This window comes from Nycticebus coucang, chromosome 10 (genome assembly GCF_027406575.1).
Source record: "Nycticebus coucang isolate mNycCou1 chromosome 10, mNycCou1.pri, whole genome shotgun sequence".
In the NCBI taxonomy this organism is placed as follows: domain Eukaryota; kingdom Metazoa; phylum Chordata; class Mammalia; order Primates; family Lorisidae; genus Nycticebus; species Nycticebus coucang.
This window is the reverse complement of record NC_069789.1, coordinates 88,374,007-88,390,404: the sequence shown is the minus strand read 5'-3', so window position 1 is coordinate 88,390,404 and position 16,398 is coordinate 88,374,007. Positions and strand designations below refer to the sequence as shown.

Below are 16,398 nucleotides of genomic sequence, written 5' to 3'. Positions count from 1 at the left end.
GAAGGATATACCCTATTTAATATTTGCTGAATCTACTTTTTTCTGTTTTAAGGGATGATTGCAAATAGCCTGGGAAAATTGGTTGTGACAAGAAGACTGAAAACCTGTAGGAAGTCGAGAAAAGAGAGTGGTTAAAATTCTAGCAGTCTCATCTTAGAAAATGAGACACACCATCTTCCTTTCTATCCTTGTCTCAAAAATATAAAATGCATTTGGTAAAAAAAAAAAAAAAAGACTGTAGATAAAAATTCAATTCATTCATATTTTAATCATGTAACTTACCTCATCTGCAAGACTTGATTCAAAATACTGATAGGCAGTATTGAGAGCAAGCTTTAACCATATTTTATATTCCAGGGATGGCCAGAAAACATCAAAGCCTTCATATAAATCCTCCAGGGAGATAAAGCAGGCCTGAAACAAGACACCGGGCCATAGCAGTTTGATTTGGAACTAAATTACAAGATCATCACAAGATGTTTGCAGACTTAATCTTCATCTTACCTCTCCGAAAAACTGTCAGTTCTAGCATAATGATGATACTCTGCCATTTTAAAGCACTGGCATTGTGAAAAAGGTTGTTTGCTATGTTTAAGATGATAAATTTGCAGTCCAATTGTTGGGGAAGAGAGCAAACAGGTGGCAAGGCAGGTAGGTGTGGCTAAGGGTGAAGAGCAGAAACCCATCGGAATGCAGGAAAGAAACCACAGTATCAGATATCTGTGGCTGGAGACTTTTTCCCAGCCCAAGGATTCACAGCGAGGAGCTCCTAGTGACCTTGACTGACCTGGTTTTGACCCCCAGTGGGTTCTTCATGAAGGAATGTGACATAACCCCAACCTGTTATGCAACCTGTTATATAACTCCAATCTTTCTATCACCCAAACATGGGAAAAAGTAACAAATCTTACCCCGGAAAGAGGCGGGACAAACTAGTGAATGTATAAAAGACAGTGTGTACTAAGACTTCTGGGCCTTCGCCACTTGCAGAAAGTGACCTGTCTCTCCCTCTGAGATGTGCTTTCTCTTTGCAATAAATGCTGTGTGATTGCTTTGTATCTGTGATCACTCCGTCATCTGCTCAGTACCAATACTCATTCCTGACCCTGGGAACTGAGGACTAGGAAACATCAAAACGGACCTAACACAATTAAAACTGTAGACTTAATAATAGACCAGGTTCACTTATAACAGCAGGGATACAGAACATAAATAAACAATAGACCAGGAAAATTTATGTCAGTCAATAGGTACAATGAAGGATACGGCTCCTGAGCCTAAGTTTCAGGAACTGAGACATAGAAATTTGTCTATTTTTGTTATCACAGTAGGTGTAGTATTTGTTTCCAGAGGCAAACTGTTTACCTGAATGAGAAAGACTACTCATTCAGAATTCGAGTTAAATGAATTTTAATCATTGCGATTTAGCCGTGTGGCTAGACTCATGCTTTTTCTACTCCTCTGGAAATGAAGTGGTATGAAATTGCTAAGATGACATTCTCTTCTATTCCACACACTCCTAAAGACTCTGGATCCTTCTCAGATGCCTCTAATAGTCCCGACAGACTGAGAATTCTTTGTAGCAAGAACTTTGGCTCGTTTCTATTTGAATTCCCCATGCCTAGTAGAGTGTGAGCCCACTTACGTGTTGAATAGATAACTTCTTACTTAGCAAGTGAAAAAAATAGAAGAAAGGAACTTTAAAAACCACAAAATACTCTTTAAAAAACACTTCTCCCATGATAGAGAGAATAGCCATTTTTTGAGCACTTAAATGTCAGGAATTTTACAAAGTTATTTTCACAATCTTTATAACATTGAAAGGCAGGTATTCTCTCTACTTAATAAGCAAGGTCATTAAGACTTAAGGAGGTTAAGCCAGGTGCAGTGGCTCCTGCCTGTAATCCTAGCACTCTGGGAGGCTGAGGCAGGTAGATTGCTGGAGCTCACGAGTTCAAGACCAGCCTGAGCGAGAGCGAGACTCTCCGTCTCTACTAAAAATAGAAAATTTGAGGCAAGAGGATCACTTGAGCCTAAGAGTTGGAGGTTGTTGTGAGCTATGGCAATGCTATGGCACTCTACCCAGGGCAACAGCTCGAAACTTTGTCTAAAAAAAAAAAAAGGAAGAAAGACTTAAGGAGGTTAAATAACTCGTTCCCGGTCCCACAGGCAGGATGCAGTGGAGCCTGTCATATGAGGTCTGCAATCTGCCTTTTCTAAGTGAAACTGTGCTGCCTCCCAGTAGCTGGTTGGGGGACTGAATAAGATATCAGAACCCAGAGGAAGAAAAAATGCTAGCATTTTCTTTTCTTTACTTGAGGAATGAATAATTACCCATGACAGAACCATTTTCTTACCTGTAAAATCGTTTCACAGATGGCAGTATATTCAATTTCACGCTTAAGCAGGCAGCTCAATTCTCCAATGATGTCCCCACTAGTACAGTACTCTGTAAACATGGTTTTGGAGTCTCTACTAGGCCTTCGGCTACCTTCTATTCCAAAGGTAGGAGGTGAACTATGCAACTGCAAAAGGGGAAAAGTGTGCAAAGGAAAATAAAAAATGAAAACCCTTTGATCAAACCATAGGCGCTCACTATTATGATTATTCTTATGGGGAAGGAAAAGATTCTTCATAAATACTATCATGTGAAAGAAGAATTAGGCTTCATGAAAATCACAGTTTCTTTCACATTTCAACTGCTCAAGGCAAGGATTTATTTCTAATCTTTAGCATCCATTTCCAATTTATTTGTAAATTACCCCATTTATAACTTTCTACGTATACCTGTCTTATATAAAAATCCTACCAAAACTAGTTATTCTAGGCACCAACTATTGCAATCACTGATCTGAGTCCACCTGAAAGTAACTTTTGATTGCATGGTCAAATAAATCAAGTATCATGAATTAATATGTTTCCAAACCAAGCCATGGTTTCTGTGAAAGCCTAGACTATCTTTTAAATGCTTAAGAATGATCACCATGAAAGACCAACAAGAAAAGGTCTTAGGATGAACACAGGACAATCAAGGTACTTCATGAATACAATTGGTAGGCATGAAAGACAAGAGGTATCAGATTTTAGGGAGAAGCTTCAAGAATCAAAGGAGATGAATTATGGAATTTTTCTAGAAAGTTTAGCTGTAAACATTAAAGAGGAAGTCTATTATTCAGGAGTACAGAAAACAGGAACTCTCCTATCAACTATCACTCAGACTTTTAGAGGCATTCATGCTTCCAAAGGACTTTGAATATATATATATATATATATATATTTTTTTTTTTTTTTTTGCAATTTTTGGCCAGGGCTGGGTTTGAAACCACCACCTCCGGTATATGGGTCCAGCGCCCTACTCCTTGAGTGCGGACTTTGAATATTTTTAAATGGCCCTAATTTTGAACACAGTTCAAATGACCTGTGAGCAATAAAGAATGTCTCTGTTTATTACATACCAAGAAAAGATGATGGCATCTGTGGTAGACACCATTTTAAAGAAGTCCCCCCCAAGTTTCTTGTTGGTTATTCAATCAAATACTAATCTGAGTACTGCTACAAAGGGACTTTGCAGGTGGAATCAAGGTTACTAATCAGCTGGCCTTCAAGAGATGATCTTGGATTATCCTGGTGGACCCACTATAATCACAGGAGGCCTTAAAAGTGAAGAGGAAGGGCTTGGCTCCCGTAGCACAGTGGCTACGGAGCCAGCCACATACACAGAAGCTGGCAGGTTCAAACCGGCCCAGGCAGGCCAGCTAAAACAACGACAACTGCAACAAAAAATAGCCAGGCACTGTGGCAAGCGCCTGTAGTCCCAGCTACTTGGGAGGCTGTGGCAAGAGAATTGCTTAAGCCCAACAGTTTGAGGTTGCTGTGAGCTGTGACGGCACAGCACTCTACCGAGGGCAACATAGTGAGACTCTGTCTCAAAAAAAAAGCGAAGAGGAAGGCAGAAGAGCCTGGCAAAGGGGCAGCTGGGGAAAGATTCCACATGCCTTTGCTTGTTCTGAGATGTGGGGGCTGCATGCAAGGACCAAAGAGGAGCTCGAGGAGGTCAAGGTGGCCCCCAGCTGACAGACTGCAAAGAATGAGGGACTCTGTCCTGTAGCCACAAGGAACTCCTAGATTCTGCCAATAACCTCCCACGAGCCTGTAAAACAGATTGATACCTTAATTTTAGCCTTGTGAGCCTCAAGCAGAGAAGCTAGCTGAGCCCCGACTTCTGACCTACAGAACTGTGAGATAATGAATCAAAGCTGCTAAATTTATGGTAATTTGTTATGGCATCAACAAAGCACTAACATAACCTCTTCAGACAAAGTATCAATGAATCTATATTTAAAGTAGGATTAGCTAGTCCAGCCACTGCAAGAAAATTCCCCAAAGGAATGCATATGGTATGTTGCAGTTTTTAAGTATTTGATTTGACATATTTCATAAATACTGGAAACAGTATATTTGGTTAGTATGCTAATGGGAGTATTGTTTAATGGGTAAGCACTCAGATACTAGAGGCAAACTGAATGGATTCAATGTTGTCTTTGGCCTCCTAGGATGTCTAGTGGGGCCAAGTGAATTAACCTCTCTGTGCATAAATTTGCTCATATAAAACATAAAGTTGTTATAAGGATTAAATGTCATAACACACTGCCTTTCTTGACAACCCTTTTAAAACTTACAGCTAACTTCTTCATAGCTCCTTCACTTTTAACATACTGTATATTTAACTTATTTTTCATAGCTTCATCAATTTCTATCCTTCCACTAGAAAATAAACTCCCAGAAGGCAGAGATTTCTGTTTCCTTTGTCAATCCAGTGCCTGGAATGAACAGTCCCTGCCACATGGTGTTAATAAAGTAAGTGTTTATTGAATGAATGAGTCAATAAATGGATGAAAGTGCTTAAAATAGTGCCAGGTACTTAATACATGTTACATTGTGTTAGTAGTATATTCATTAGTTTGTTTCCATGGTACTTTTAAGGTCTGAAATACCCATTCCAAAATCAGAAAGCCAAATACATTATCTTCCCTGTAAAAAGGTTTGACACTTTATGACCATCATTAAGGATCGAGGAATTATTTGGCTCATCAGATAGGGTTTACCCATGTATTCAATTACTAAACTACTAGTATGCAGATAAAAAAAGAATTTTCATCTCCATCACTCTACTGAAATCTTTCTCTCTCTCTCTCTGGTCAATGAAAGTGTCACATCAGCCAATTAAAAGCTGCATTTTTAATTTTTTTTTTATTTTTTAATCATTACAGATACACAGTGGCATGTAATTATAGGGTGCATGTAATGTTTCAGATCTTTTGCCCATTTTTTAATCGAATTATTTGATTTTTTTCCTACTGAGTTGTTGGAACTCCTTATATATTCTAGTTATTAATCCCTTTGTCAGATGGTAGTTTGCAAATATTTTCTCCCATTATGTGAGTTGTCTCTTCACTTTGTTGATTGTTTCATTTGCCGTGCAGAAGCTTTTTAGCTTTGTGTGATCCTATTTGCCCAATTTTGCTTGGGCTGCCTGTGCTTTTGAGGTATCACTCAAGAAATCATTGCTCAGAACAATATCTTGGAGCATTTCCCCAATGTTTTCTTTTAGTATTTCATCATCTCATGTCTTAGATTTAAGTAATCTATTTTGATTTAATTTTTTTATATTGTGAGAGATAAAGGTTTAGTTTCATTCTTTTGCATATGGTTATTCAGTTTTCCCAGCACCATTTACTGAAAAGATTGTCCTTTCCCCAATGTATTTCTAGCACCTTTGTTGAAAATAAATTGAATATAGATGTGTATATTTATTTACGAATTCTCTGTTCTATCCCATTGGTTTACATGTCTGTTTTTATGCCAGTACCATGCTGTTTTGGTTTCTACAGATCTGTACTATACTGCAAAGACAGGTAATATGATTCCTCCAGTTTTGTTCTTTTGCTCAGGTTGGCTTTGGGCATTCTAGCTCTTTTGTGGTTCCATATAAATTTTAGAATTATTCTTTTAATTTCTCTGAAGAATGTCATTAGTATTTTGATGGAGATTGCATTGAGTCTATAGATTGCTTCAGGTAGCATAGACATTTTAACAATATTGATTCTTCTAATCCATGAGCAGGGAATAACTTGATTTTTGTGTGTTCTTTGTTTTATAGTTTTCATTGTAGAAATCTTTCACTTCTTTGGTTAAGTTTATTCTTAGGCATTTTATGTTATTTGAAGCTATTGTGAATGGGATTACTTTCTTGGTTTCTTTTTCAGATTGTTTGCTGTTGGCATATAGAATGCTACTGATTCTTATTTATTTATTTATTTATTTTATTGTTGGGGATTCATTGAGGGTACAATAAGCCAGGTTACACTGATTGCAATTGTTGGGCAAAGTCCCTCTTGCAATCATGTCTTGCCTGCATAAAGTGTGACACACACCAAGGCCCCACCCCCCTCCCTCCATCCCTCTTTCTGTTTCGCCCCCCATAACCTTAATTGTCATTAATTGTCCTCATATCAAAATTGAGTACATAGGATTCATGCTTCTCCATTCTTGTGATGCTTTACTAAGAATAATGTCTTCCACTTCCATCCAGGTTAATACGAAGGATGTAAAGTCTCCATTTTTTTAATGGCTGAATAGTATTCCATGGTATACATATACAACAGCTTGTTAATCCATTCCTGGGTTGGTGGGCATTTAGGCTGTTTCCACATTTTGGCGATTGTAAATTGAGCTGCAATAAACAATCTAGTACAAGTGTCCTTATGATAAAAGGATTTTTTTCCTTCTGGGTAGATGCCCAGTAATGGGATTACAGGATCAAATGGGAGGTCTAGCTTGAGTGCTTTGAGGTTTCTCCATACTTCCTTCCAGAAAGGTTGTACTAGTTTGCAGTCCCACCAGCAGTGTAAAAGTGTTCCCTTCTCTCCACATCCACGCCAGCATCTGCAGTTTTGAGATTTTGTGATGTGGGCCATTCTCACTGGGGTTAGATGATATCTCAGGGATGTTTTGATTTGCATTTCTCTAATATATAGAGATGATGAACATTTTTTCATGTGTTTGTTAGCCATTCGTCTGTCATCTTTAGAGAAAGTTCTATTCATGTCTCTTGCCCATTGACATATGGGATTGTTGGCTTTTTTCATGTGGATTAATTTGAGTTCTCTATAGATCCTAGTTATCAAGCTTTTGTCTGATTGAAAATACACAAATATCCTTTCCCATTGTATAGGTTGTCTCTTTGCTTTGGTTATTGTCTCCTTAGCTGTACAGAAGCTTTTCAGTTTAATGAAGTCCCATTTGTTTATTTTTGTTGTTGTTGCAATTGCCATGGCAGTCTTCTTCATGAAGTCTTTCCCCAGGCCAATATCTTCCAGTGTTTTTCCTATGCTTTCTTGGAGGATTTTTATTGTTTCATGCCTTAAATTTAAGTCCTTTATCCATCTTGAATCAATTTTTGTGAGTGGGGAATGGTGTGGGTCCAGTTTCAGTCCTTTACATGTAGACATCCAGTTCTCCCAACACCATTTATTGAATAGGGAGTCTTTCCCCCAAGGTATGTTCTTGTTTGGTTTATCGAAGATTAGGTGGTTATAAGATGTTAGTTTCATTTCTTGGTTTTCAATTCGATTCCAAGTGTCTATGTCTCTGTTTTTGTGCCAGTACCATGCTATCTTGACCACTATGGCTTTGTAGTACAGACTAAAATCTGGTATGCTGATGCCCCCAGCTTTATTTTTATTACTAAGAACTGCCTTAGCTATACGGGGTTTTTTCTGGTTCCATACAAAACGCAGAATCATTTTCTCCAAATCTTGAAAGTACGATGTTGGTATTTTTGATAGGAATGGCATTGAATAGGTAGATTGCTTTGGGAAGTATAGACATTTTAACAATGTTGATTCTTCCCATCCATGAGCATGGTATGTTCTTCCATTTGTTAATATCCTCTGCTATTTCCTTTCTGAGGATTTCATAGTTTTCTTTATAGAGGTCCTTCACCTCTTTCATTAGGTATATTCCTAGGTATTTCATTTTCTTTGAAACTATGGTGAAGGGAGTTGTGTCCTTAATTAGCTTCTCATCTTGACTGTTATTGGTGTATACAAAGGCTACTGACTTGTGGACATTGATTTTATATCCTGAAACATTACTGTAATTTTTGATGACTTCTAGGAGTCTTGTGGTTGAGTCTTTGGGGTTCTCTAAGTATAAGATCATGTTGTCAGCAAAGAGGGAGAGTTTGACCTCCTCTGCTCCCATTTGGATTCCCTTTATTTCCTTGTCTTGCCTAATTGTATTGGCTAGAACTTCCAGCACTATGTTGAATAGTAAAGGTGACAGAGGACAACCGTGTATGGTTCCAGTTCTAAGAGGAAAAGCTTTCAGTTTTACTCCATTCAGTAAAATATTAGCTGTGGATTTGTCATAGATAGCTTCAATCAGTTTTAGAAATGTGCCACCTATGCCTATACTCTTCAGTGTTCTAATTAGAAAAGGATGCTGGATTTTATCAAATGCTTTTTCTGCATCTATTGAGAGGATCATGTGATCTTTATTTTTATCTCTGTTAATATGGTGGATAACGTTTATGGACTTGCGTATGTTAAACCAGCCTTGCATCCCTGGGATGAAGCCTACTTGATCATGATGAATGACTTTTTTGATGATAAGCTGTAATCTATTGGCTAGGATTTTGTTGAGAATTTTTGCATCTGTATTCATGAGTGAGATTGGTCTGAAATTCTCCTTTTTGGTTGGGTCTTTTCCTGGTTTTGGTATCAGGTTAATGTTTGCTTCATAGAATGTGTTGAGGGAAGATTCCTTCTTCCTCAATTTTTTGGAATAATTTCTGCAGTACAGGAATAAGCTCTTCCTTGAAGGTTTGATAGAATTCTGGAGTGAAGCCACCTGGACCAGGGCATTTTTTGGTTGGAAGATTTTTTATTGTTTCTTTGATCTCAGTGCTTGAAATTGGTCTGTTCAGGAGCTCTATTTCTTCCTGGCTGAGTCTAGGGAGAGGGTGTGATTCCAAATATTGATCCATTTCCTTCACATTGTCAAATTTCTGGGCATAGAGTTTCTGGTAGTATTCAGAGATGATCTCTTGTATCTCTGTGGGATCAGTTGTTATTTCCCCTTTATCATTTCTGATTGAGGTTACTAGAGATGTTGCTTTTCTATTCCTCATTAGTCTGGCCAATGGTTTATCTATTTTATTTATTTTTTCAAAAAACCAACTCCTTGTTTCATTAATTTTCTGAGTGATTCTTTTGTTTTCAATTTCATTGATCTCTGATTTGATTTTGGATATTTCTTTTCTTCTACTGAGTTTAGGCTTAGATTGTTCTTCTTTTTCCAATTCCATAAGATCTCTTATGAGATTGTTGATGTGCTCTCTTTCTGTTTTTCAAATACAGGCATCTAAAGCGATAAATTTTCCTCTCAAAACTGCTTTTGCAGTATCCCACAGGTTTTGGTAGCTTGTGTCTTCATTGTTGTTATGCTCAAGGAAGTTAATGATTTCCTGTTTTATTTCTTCCTGCACCCATCTGTTATTCAACAGAAGATTATTTAATTTCCATGCCTTCGTGTGGGGTCGAGCAGTTTTGTTAGAGTTGAGTTCCACCTTTAGTGCCTTATGGTCTGAGAAGATACAAGGTAAAATTTCAATTCTTTTGATTCTGTTGATATTTGTTTTGTGTCCCAGGATAGGATCAATTTTGGAGAATGTTCCATGGGGTGATGAGAAGAATGTATATTCTTGATCTTTGGCTTATACTTTTCTTTTTTGGTTGTGTCTCTCTCTGCTTTTAGTATCAAGGTGATACAGGCCTCATAAAGTAAATTTGGGAGTATTTTCTCCTCAATTTTTTGAAGTAGTTTAAGTAGGATTGGCAATAGTTCTTCTTTGAACGTGTGATAGAATTCAGCAGTGAAGCCATCAGATCCTGGGCTTTTCTTTGATAAAAAGGACTTTTATTACTTCTTCTATCTTGTTACTTATTATTGGTTTATTCAGGTTTTGGATTTCTTCCTGGTTCAGTATTTGTGGGCTATATATGTCTAGTAATTCATCCATTTCTTCTAGGTTTTCCAATTTATTGGTATATATTAATAGTTGCTCATCGTAGTCTCTAGCAATCCTTTGAATTTCAGCTGTACCATTTTCATCTCTGATATTATTTATTTAGGTCTTTTCTCTTTTTCTCTAAGTCTGACTAAAGGTATGTCAATTTTGTTTATCTTTTTTAAAAAAACTAATTTTTATTTTGTATTTTTGTTTCAATTTAATGTATTCCTGCTTTCATCTTTAGTATTTCTTCTACTAATTTTGACTTTGGTTTGCTCGTGGTTTTCCAGTTCTTTAAGAAACATTGTTAGGTTGTTTATTGGAATCTTTTCTATGTTTTTGATGTGGACACTCATTGCTGTAAACGTTCCTCTTACTATTGCTTCTACTGTATCCCATAGGTTTGAGTATGTTGTGTTTTAAATTTCATTTGTTTCAAGAAATTTATTGATTTCCTTCTTAATCTCTTCATTGACCCACTGGTCATTCAGGAAGTATATTGTTTAATTTCCATGTGTTTGTGTAGTTTCCGATGTTTTTCCTGTCTTTTTTTTTTTCCTTTGAGACAGCGTCTCACTTTGTCACCCTTGGTAGACTGCTGTGGTATCATAGCTCATAGCAACCTGAAATTCTTGGGCTCATGCAATCCTCTTGCCTCAGCCTCCCAAGTAGCTGGGACTATAGGCACCTGCCACAATGGCTAGGTTTTTTTAGAGACAAGGTCTCCCTCTTGCTCAGGATTGTCTTGAACTCTGAGTTCAAGCAATCCACCTGCCTCAGCCTTCCAGAGTGCTAGGATTACAGGTGTGAGCCTCTATGCCCAGTCTTATTCTTCTTATTATTAAATTAGTTTCATTCCATAATAGTCAGAGAAAATACTTGATATGATTTCAGTTTTTTTGAACTTTTTAAAATCTGTTGTGTGGCCTAACATAGGTCTATCCTTAAAAATGATCCATGAGTTGAGAAGAAGAATGTGTATTGTATAGCTACCGGATAAAATGTTCTATAAATATCTATTAAGCCTATTTAGTCTATAGTGTCAATTAAATCCAATGTTTGTTGTTGTTGTTGATTTCCTGGCTGGCTAATCTGGCCAGTGCTGAAAGTGGGTGTTGAGGTCTCCAGTTATTATTGTCTTGGGATCTCTCTCTCTCTTTTGCTCTGATAATATTTGGTTTATATATCTGAGTGCTCCAGCATTGGGTGCATATTTATTTAGAATTGTTATGTCCTCTTGCTGAATTAACCCTGTTATTATTACATAATGACATTGTTTTTCTCTTTTTACAGTTTTTGTCTTGAAATCTATTTTATCTGATAGAAGTATAGCTACTCCTGTTCTTCTTGGTTTCTATTTGCAAGAAATATTTTTTCCATCTTGTTACTTTCGATTTATGTGTGTCTTTCTTGGTAAAGTGGGCTTCTTATAGACAACATAGATCTTGGGTTTTTATCTATTCAGCCATAGACATTCATTCTATGTCTTTCGATTAGAGACTTTAGTCTATTTACCTTCAGTATTATTATTGATAGGTAAGGACTTACTGTCATGCTGTTATTTAATTAAAAGTTATATTTTTAGCCCTCATCCTATTTACCTGTGTGAAGGGTCTGAATTTGCAGCCCACTTCCTCATTCTTGAACTCTCCTTGCCTTCCAGTAAATTAAACCACTCCAACTATTGGTTTCCTTGTTTGAACATTCTGGAAAAAAAAGTGCTCCCTCCCATGATTGTTGTGAGGAATAAGTAATGGCAATGTCAGGATTTTATAAAATGGGAAGCATGTTTCAGATGTTGAGTACTGTGATTATTATTAATCTCTCAGCTGGAGTATTCACTTTGAACAGAAGTGAACAGAAGAGAGATTAAGTTAAACATTTGAACTTTTTGGTTCCTAAATATCTCCTTATTTTACAGTTACATATTTCAAAATACATTTTAAGTAAAAAAATTCATAGGCACTTACAATTGCCATTCCTGAAATAATTAAGTAGATTCCTTGTGGCATTTCTCCTTCTTTACAAATGACATCTCCATAGTCAAAATAAGCAGGTTTGGCTCTTTCCTGAAAACAAAGGAAGGTAAAAGGAAAGTCAATACAAAATCATCATAGTCTACTTTTCTAAATATAAGTAAGATTTTAAAGCTAAAAATGGTTTTCAAGTAGCATAAAAATATAAACTAGATTCTTGGTTTATTAACAAATTATAACATTCTCACATACCACATCAATTTTTACTAATAAAGGGAAAAGCAAAACAAACTGTTGGTTTTGTGATTACTACCTAGTATAGTAACTGATGTAAATACCCAATGAATGAATGAGTAAATTAATAAATGAAAATATTTTTATTTCCTTGCTCCTATTTGGGAGATGAGTTATGATGATAAGCTAAACAAATTCCCTGCCTTCAGAAGAATTTTTAATTATGTTGGGCAGATATTTACTATGAAGTGTGATAATTATGACAGAGGAGATGGCGTAATGCCCTATCACAAATGCAGAAAAATCACCGGACCCCGTCTTATTTATTCAGTGAGGCCTGTACAGAGGAAGGGACAGCTAAACTGAGACCTGAGAAAAAGAGGATCAGATAGCCAGGATCAGAGGAGATGAAGACCGTTGAGGGCAGATGATTCAGTATATGCAAAAATCCCAGAAACAAAAAGAATGTCTGCAGGTAGAGTAACTGCAAAAGATTCCATATGTCTCTGGCAGGGAGGGATGGAGATGAGGGCTGAGTTACCCATTAGCCATCAGTAGGCATAGTGCCTAGAGTCCACAGTAATTTTAGGTACTCACAACAATGTTTAAATGTCTTTTAAAATCAGAAGGAAGGGGAAACTTTTAGTTAGAGAGAAATGTTTTAGTATATAATACTAATATATTCATCTTTGTACTGACACAGTCATAAAGAATCATTTTAATCCTTTTTAAAGGAGGAAGAGGCCCACTAGCGCAAAAGCGCCAAGGGCTATAATGCTCATCAGGCTTCCTGCAACTGCTCTGACTTCATCCACTTCCTGCATCACTGCTCCTGCCACGGGGGCCTTTGTGATGCTCCTTGAACACTCAGGCACGCTCCATCTCAGGGCCTTGTGCCTGCTATTCCCTTTGCCTGGAGTGCTCTTCCCAACATGGTTTGCTCCCTCACTTCCATCACATCTCTTCAAGTGTCACCTTATTAGAGAATCCTTCCCTGACCACTCCATAGGAAATAGCTGCGCCTTTTTCCATCTTATTTTTCTCCATAGCACTTACCATAATCTCATAGATTATATGAGATTGATGTAAATACAATCATGTGTTTGATGTTTACTGTGTTTGTTGTCTATTTCCATCCTTATCTAATGTAAGGTATATGAAAGTAGGGACTTCATCTATTTTGTTCCCTGCCCTGTCCCAAAACATGGAACAGTGTCTGGTTCATAGAAGATATGTAATAGCTATTTGTTGAAAAAGAGTCCAAATTCCTATAGCAACACTCAGCTGACTGTGAACTTGAATATACCACTGTTCCCCTATCATACTACACTCACTTGGTTTTAATTTAATCTGCCTGAGCTGTGTAGTAATTTAAAAATAAATTCTATTACATAATTTACATATACAAAGAAAAATAATCATAATAATTTTTTTAATTTTTAAAAATCTCTTCCAAAGTAAGCATCTAGAAGTCCAGAACTCCACAACATAAAATAGAATGGGATTAGTAATAATCAAGAAACGTAGATAGCTCATCCTAAGCAAACAAGCCATTGTGAAAAACTATCTTCATCCACTTGGCACCTGTGGCTCAAGAAGCTAAGGCACCAGTCACATACACCTGAGCTGGTGGGTTCGAATCCAGCCGGGGCCTGCCAAACAACAAAGACAGCTGCAACCAAAAAAATAGCTGGGCATTGTGGTGGGTGCCTGTAGTCCCAGCTACTTGGGAGGCAGAGGTAGGAGAATCACTTGAGCCCAGGAGTTGGAGGTTGCTGTGAGCTGTGATGCCACAGCACTCTACCCAGGGTGACAGCTTGAGGCTCTGTCTCAAAAAAAAATAAAATAAATTAAAAAAAAAAAAACTATCTTCATCCTTTAGGCTCAAAATATGGGCTCTGCTGGGCCTCTGTTTTGGCTTACCCTGAATTGGCCAGGACAGGATTCATACGTGCAAAATGCTTTTCTGTTAATCTTGCATTAAGGAATAGAAAAATGGAAAATAATTATAATAAAATCTGAGCTGGACTAGAAGACAGAATATTTACCTTGAAGAATTCAATTAGAACATCTTTATTTTCCAGCCAAATGATATTATGAAGGTATTTGTCAGGAGTAGGGGGTGGGATTGCCATTGGAAAGTTATTCAGTGCTTTTATTTTTCCAAGAAGTACCTAAAAACAAATAAAATAATGATTATCAGATTCTGTAACAGAAAATTGACATGAGACAAAAGTTAAGAAAATCTAAATAAACTACCGTTAGGCAAATTTAACCTTGATTTTTTGACTCACAGCTTCTCTTACCCTATTTAAATTCCTATAAGCCTTTTTGGCCCTTTTCTCCCCCTTATTACTATTTTCACTGATTTATTAACTAAGATCAAACCTATCATCTCTATAGTTTACTTAACACTTATCCTATGTTAACGTCAAATTTTCTAAACTTCACCGTTGATTACTATTCAATTTCATGACATGGTCTCTCAATTTTGATTTTTTTTAATTTTTTTTTTTGAGACAGAGTCTTACTTTGTCACCCTCAGTAGAGTGCTGTAATGTCATAGCTCACAGCAACCTCACTCTCTTGGGCTGAAGCAATTTTCTTGCCTCAACCTCCTGAGTAGCTGGGACTATAGGTGCCTGCCACAACGCCTGGCTATTTTTTTAGAGAAGAGGTCCTGTTCTTGCTCAGGCTGGTCTTGAACTGTGAACCCATGCAATCCACCTGCCTTGGCCTCCCAGAGTGCTAGGATTACAATTTCGTTTTCATGTATATGTCTTGCTTCTCTAAGTCCTGATTTTGGAGGATACAGTTCCAACCTTGTAGCCTCTGAGAAGCCTTGTCTGGTTTCTTCCACAGGGTAAGAGAAAATCATTTTATCCTCTTTATTCTTCCAGTATACCTACCTATCTCCATTACAGAAGACATTACATTGTAGTGTTTTTATTTGTACTTACATGTCTCACCCTCCGTATCACATAACTTTTGTTAGTTGGATGAATAAAGGGTTAAATGACAGAACAATGAAGAGGTCATGGACTTTGGGGCCAGTGTTGTAGTAAATATCCCAATTTCCTCAGGAGTCCAGAGCACTCAGTAGGTATCCAACATACCTTTCCTCAGTTGAATTGAATAGATTTTCCCATCTTCTTATGAGCTGGCATGGATAATTACATCCCTTCACTGACATTTAGGCAATCAAGTAGTAGATATTCAATCAGTAACTGCTGGGTGATTTAATTTACCCATTATCTCTCTGAATACGCCTATTGGAAAAAATGTCTCTCCTCACAAGGGCTATTATTTGTTTATTTAATTAATGGGCATCAAGCATTTAATTATTTTATCCAGCTTTCAAAGTGATAAAAGGGAAAAAAGAATATGAAACGATACGTGTGGAGGTGTAACTTGAAGAATATTATAAGTAGCCCTCTTCTTCCCTCAGATGTTAAGGAGAAGTCATATCACCCATGTAGTCCTCTCCTGTGATGTTATAGAAAGAAAAGAGATAGAGCCTTAAAGGGGAAAGCTGACCTAGCCCACACCCACTTCCCTTCTGGGGTCATGGAGAGGGGACTTTGTCTAGGGAAGGACTAGAAGCACACGGCTCAGGGTGATCCACGCCTGGGGGCTGCCAGTGACAAGGAAGAGCGTGCAGCATCCAGAAACAGTGTATGGGGGGCAACGCAGACAGAAAACAGGACCGGAACTTCCACTTTCTGCTGTATACTAGGAAGGAAACCCTTACATGGGAGTAGAAAGAACATTCTTATTTTCCATGGGTATAGTTTTGATGATAGATGTAAAAGAGTTAGAGGACTAAACACAGCTTTCCCTTCACCTTGAGTTCCTAATGTTCTTGCAAATACATTTATAAATTTCAGAAGTCTATTTATTAGCTAATGGATCAGGGTATCTTCACTGCTCCTTTTCTCTCAGAACCTCCCCTTCCCTGGGTCCACCAGCGCACGTGCACACGCACATACAAACACACACGCAGGTTGGTCCCCTCCCTACCATGTAAATAGCATGGGGCACAATCAGTGGGACTGGGCTGTACATATTCCACCAGCAGATGGAAAAGCAGAAAAATCTAGTGAGTCTACAAAA

At 37.5% G+C, this 16,398-nt stretch overlaps 1 protein-coding gene across 1 annotated transcript in view; it reads right to left on the bottom strand.

Annotated features, from left to right (window-relative positions):
• Positions 1–16,398, bottom strand: part of SLC9C2 (solute carrier family 9 member C2 (putative)) — a 77,535-nt gene that overhangs the window by 10,428 nt on the left and 50,709 nt on the right. The window contains exons 20-23 of the mRNA XM_053604348.1: positions 14,334–14,459; positions 12,046–12,144; positions 2,358–2,525; positions 283–414 (exon numbers count right to left, since the gene is read on the bottom strand). Coding sequence (XP_053460323.1) covers positions 283–414; positions 2,358–2,525; positions 12,046–12,144; positions 14,334–14,459 — 525 coding nt within the window. The remainder of the gene's footprint in view (positions 1–282; positions 415–2,357; positions 2,526–12,045; positions 12,145–14,333; positions 14,460–16,398) is intronic.